The following is a 4896-nucleotide window of genomic DNA, read 5'->3' as shown; positions in this document are numbered from 1 at the left end:
AAAAAAAAAAAAAAAGAGCAACACTGTTAGAGAAGGGCAGTAATGTTTGTATCCTTATTTGATCCATTAATTAAGCACAACACAGTTCTTCCCTAATTGCCAAGAGTTAGCACACTGTTTAATAAGTATTTTAAAACAAAATTCAGGTCAAAATTTCAAATTTACTCTATTAGTGGTGCTCTATACAGAACAAAAATTACATGAAAAATGAAACAAGACATAAGACAATAGATACAGCATTTTCAAAAGTCTGGTTACCTAAAAGAGAAATGAATAATTTGAAGATTCAAATTATTCATTTGAATAATGGCCTGGCTCGGTGCCCGTAGCTCAGTGGCTAGGGCGCCAGCCATATACACCGGAGCTGCTGGGTTTGAACCTGCCCCAGGCCTACCAAAGGACAATGACAAGTACAACCAAAAAAAAAAAAAAAAATTGTTGGGCGTTTTGGCAGGTTCCTATAGTTTCAGCTACTTGGGGGATTGCGGCAAGAGAATCATGTAAGCCCAAGAGTTTGAGGTTGCTGTGAGCTGTGATGCCACAGCACTCTACTGAGGGTGACATAGACTGTCTCAAAAAAAAAAAAAAAAAAAAGAGAGACTGCCTAAAGGATGATAGATAAATTCTTCCATATTATCTACAAATATAACTTGATCCCATAATGTGTTAAATAAATGGCCAGATGCTGAGGCTCACACTTGTAATCCCAGCACTCAGGGAGGCTGAGGCAGGAGGATCACTTAAGGCCAGGGATTTGAGAGCAGCCTGAGCAATGGTGAGACCTCCACCTCTGTAAAAAATAGAAAAATTAGCTTGGCATGGTGGCCTGTAGTTCCAGCTACTCAGGAGGCTGAGGCAGAAGGATCGTTTGAGCCCAGGAGTTGTAGGTTACAATGAGCTGTGATGAGGTCACTGCACTCCAGCCTGGGTGAAATCCTTCTTTTGGAGGATGCATTTGGTTTCACTGCTGAATATAATATTAGATTGATAGCAGTCAACAGCAGAACAGATGCACGGCTCTGTTAAGTGCGTTTCCAACATTGAGAAGTTGTCCACGAAGAATGATGAAAAGAAAATGCTTAGGATAATTGTAAATTTGCATAGAAGATAAGTATTCAGTAGTTTCTTGGTATCAGTCTCTTTCATGATGTGTTCTTCTGTGGCTATCTAACTCTCCTGCCTGCAGAAGGGAAGGGGGACTGTGTCTCCTACCAGTGGGTATGATGGTCTGCCTTGGCCCTCACACAGGCACACGTCTTGAGCTGGTGTTTTGACCACATCTCTGGTTGTACCCGCAGGTGCCTTTTCTATCTGTGGGAGGGGACATTGGTGTCCGGACCGTCCAGCACCAAGCCTACAGCCCCTTGAGCGGTGACTACGTTGTTGAGGATGTGCAAGGAGATGACAAGCGGTTTTTCCGGCGGCTGATCTTCCTCAGCAACAGGAATGTGGTGCAGTCAGAAGCCAGGCTGCTGAAGGACATGTGTCACAGAGGTGAGGCTTCGTGGGCATGGTGCTGGGACTTAAGTGGCCATGGCACATACTCTGCATGTTGGGTGGCTGGAAAGACCCAAGAGGTTGGCTGGGATACAGGGCCGATTTGGGCACCTGTGCTCTCCGACCAGTGTCAAGGCCTTGCTTTCTCCATAGTACTTTGTTCTCACGGGAGGATTATTTTCCCTCATAGAAGTATTGGTGAGTGAGCAGTGGAGCTTGTCCAAAAGTGAATATATCTTTGAAAAGGACAGAGCCCAGGACTCTCTGGGCTTTTCCTTCCTCCTTCTGGGCTCTTTGGGTGGGAGTGGTGATAAGCAGAGTAGAAGTGTGTGTTCTCTTCTTGAGCAAAGCCTGACTCCGAAATGATAAGGAGCAGGGTGGTGAAACCAAATATATGTGCTAATTGCTTTAGTGCCTGCAGTGTAAAGACGTCTGTTTTATAAGTTGCTCCATAATGTGCATTTTGTTTATTACTCTATATTATTTTGTGAGGTGAGCCAGTGCTCTGGGGGTGGCAGGTGAACCCAGCCACCCTCTGTAGGAGTCACTGTCACCCATTTCAGGTGGTTTCAGAGTTGTTGGATCCCTTAGAGCAGGCATCTTCAAACTACAGCCCGCAGGCCACATGTGGCCCACCTAGGACATTTATCCGGCCCGCTGGGTGTTTTTGCCATTGCTGCCTGTCTTGCTTAGCAGTCGACTTGTTCCAGGGCCCGCAGTCTGACCCTCCAACAGTCTGAGGGATATTGAACTGGCCCCCTGTTTAGAAAGTTTGAGGATCCCTGCCTTAGACGCTGTCTAGTCCTGTCCTGTTCTGTAGACCTGTCTGTGATGAGGACATGTTTAATATCAGAGCTCATGATAGGTTCATTCCAGCTATATGAGTGTGGCTGGTGTAACTGAGGAACTGAATCTTTAATTTTCTTTAATTCTAACCAGTTCACATTTACATTTAAATGGCTGTAAGTTGGCTTGGCGCCTATAGCTCAGCGGCTAGGGTGCCAGCCACATATACTGAGCCAGGCCTAGTTTGAACCCAGTGTAAACAACCATAACTGGGCCAGCTAAACAACGATAACTACAACAAAAAAATAGCCGGGTGTTGTGGTAGGTGCCCATAGTCCCAGCTACTTGGGAGGCTGAGGCAAGAGAATCACTTAAGCCCAAGAGTTTAAGGTTGCTGTGAGCTGTGATGCCATGGCACTCTATCAAGGGTGACAAAGTGAAGAAAAAAATGGCCATAATTAGTTGGCTCGTGGCTGTAGTATTGACAGTGTGGATCTAAACCATCTTCTCAAGGATACCTGTAAGTGATTTCCCAAATGCTGCTTAGAAACTCCCACTGGTGGGAAATCAGTAGTTTGTCTTACCTGTGTTTTTTACTGGGTGTGTATGTCTGTATTATAAAAACAATGCTCGCTTACTATAATCAGTTCAAAAGTTTGGGAGTGTGAAGTGAAAAACCGAATGCTCCTCTCCTGCCCTCTCCAGTGCGACTTCCGTTTGAGGCACAGGGATTTGGGGATAGAGGCTGAAATTGGCTTTTCTGATTCCCACTTGCTCCCTTTGCCCCTGTGCTGTCACAGCAAGGCCATCTGGGAGGAGGGTGGAGAGAGAGAATCTGGACTCTGGAGGTCATGGATTTGCCCTGAGCCTGGGATTACGTTACTCCCAGCTAAATGATCAGTCTCCCAGGCCAAGGGTACTTATGATTGTTGAGTTCCTGCCTTTTTCTTTGGTCACTCTGATTGAAGATGGGTTCACTTTCATCTCACTAAAACCTCAGTAAAATTGCTTAAACGAAAAATTTGCCCCCCTCAGTTTGAGTTTTAGGTTTTTTCCCCATGGGCAAGTTCCTTGCCTTTTTGGTAGAACTTCATTCTCATGGCAAGAATGTTCTCCTTGTGGACGTATTGGTGAGCAAGAAGGCCAGCATGTTAAAGAGTGACGTAATGACTCTGAAAGCACCCTGACTCTGCACATCAGTGCCTGAGGCTGCTGGGGACTGCAGCTGATCCCTCAAAGGCCCGGACATCTGCTCGGTAGGAGCAGTTGAAGGAAAGTAGAGGGGCCTTCTGCAGGCTCCTCCCCTTCTGTGAACATTTGTGACTCCTTTCAGTGGTTGTGGTAGGGCGTACTGTCTGTGTAGCATAATAGAAAGATGGGAGGTGTTGGGAACGGGCGGTCGTAAGGTCCTGTCTGTACTACCTACCAATTCTGTACCTGTTAACTTAATACTTCAGCTGCTCAGATTTTTCAGAGGCCAAGAATTAGAGTGATAGGGCTGTTACAGAGCTGAAAGAATAATTAGTCCTGGTGCAGTCAATGGCACAGGGTGGGTAGCTTTACCTTCTTCTCTAAAAGGATTTACTAGTAAACTTTTCTCCTGTTAGTGGCCTTAACAGTCTCAGAATAGAGGTCTTAGGGCTTCTCAGTTGAATTTTTCCAGACTTTTAAGTGTGATTTGCTTCTTCAACTTAACTTATATGTAACATATATATGTTAAAAATGCCTAAAACCCATCTCTTCGGAGGTGGGGACCTTGATTTGTAGCATTTGCCAATTTTTGTGTGAATAGCCACACCATGGCCAATTTCAAGTTATTAACACGATGTCAACCAGTTTGCAGAGTTTCTGTATGTTCAACAGTTGTCTCTTTTGCATCTGCTCAAGCCAGCTGCAGCACACTGCTGCAGGTAACCCTTGCTTTCTGAGGATTAGTGTATTGAGCACAGGACTTCAATAATCTGTGTCTCTCGTGTAGCCCAGAAGAAACGGAAAAAGGACAGGAAGAAACAGCGGCCTGCTGATACTCCTGAGGACCTCCCTACAGCACCAGGGCAGTCCATTGATAAGAGTTACCTGTGCTGTGAACACCACAAAGCCATGATCGCTGGCCTTGCCCTGCTGAGAAACCCAGAACTACTCCTAGGTGAGCAAGACGCCACTGCTTGCCACAGTGGGGAAGATGACAGAAGTAAGCAGTCGATGTCAGCTGTCTTATAGTAAGGAACAGTGGTTACAACCTAACAAACGCATGTAAATTCATACCTTTCTTCATCTCTGTCCTTTTCTGAGTTAATGGGCATTCCAAGTAACTTTTGCTTCAAATTCAATTTGTAATTTTAAAATTATCCTGATGGGTGTTGATGTCTGAGTTATTTTTCTTCTTTTTCTTTTTAAAATTAAGGTATATCATCTATCCAGTGAGGTATGTAAAGTACATAGATTTTAAGTTGTTGAGCTTGCTGACTTTTTTCATATGTACATACCTGTGTAACTAGAGGGTACATTTAAAATTCATGTCTCGGCACCTGTGGCTCAAGTGGCTAAGGTGCCAGCCACATACACCTAAGGTGGCGGGTTTGAATCCCCAGCCTGGGCCCGCCAAACAACAAT

General features: G+C 45.0%; 1 protein-coding gene across 2 annotated transcripts in view; it reads left to right on the top strand.

The window, feature by feature from the left end:
- The window catches only part of METTL13 (methyltransferase like 13), a 19120-nt gene that overhangs the window by 5974 nt on the left and 8250 nt on the right, over positions 1–4896 (top strand). For both annotated transcript variants that reach the window (XM_003785704.3, XM_023510785.1), the window contains exons 4-5: positions 1299–1494; positions 4262–4429. In XM_003785704.3, coding sequence (XP_003785752.1) covers positions 1299–1494; positions 4262–4429 — 364 coding nt within the window. The remainder of the gene's footprint in view (positions 1–1298; positions 1495–4261; positions 4430–4896) is intronic.

Source organism: Otolemur garnettii, unplaced genomic scaffold (genome assembly GCF_000181295.1).
Source record: "Otolemur garnettii isolate 467f Iridium unplaced genomic scaffold, OtoGar3 scaffold00016, whole genome shotgun sequence".
In the NCBI taxonomy this organism is placed as follows: Eukaryota; Metazoa; Chordata; class Mammalia; order Primates; family Galagidae; genus Otolemur; species Otolemur garnettii.
The sequence above is the reverse complement of the archived record's forward strand: the minus strand, read 5'-3'. Positions and strand labels throughout refer to the sequence as shown.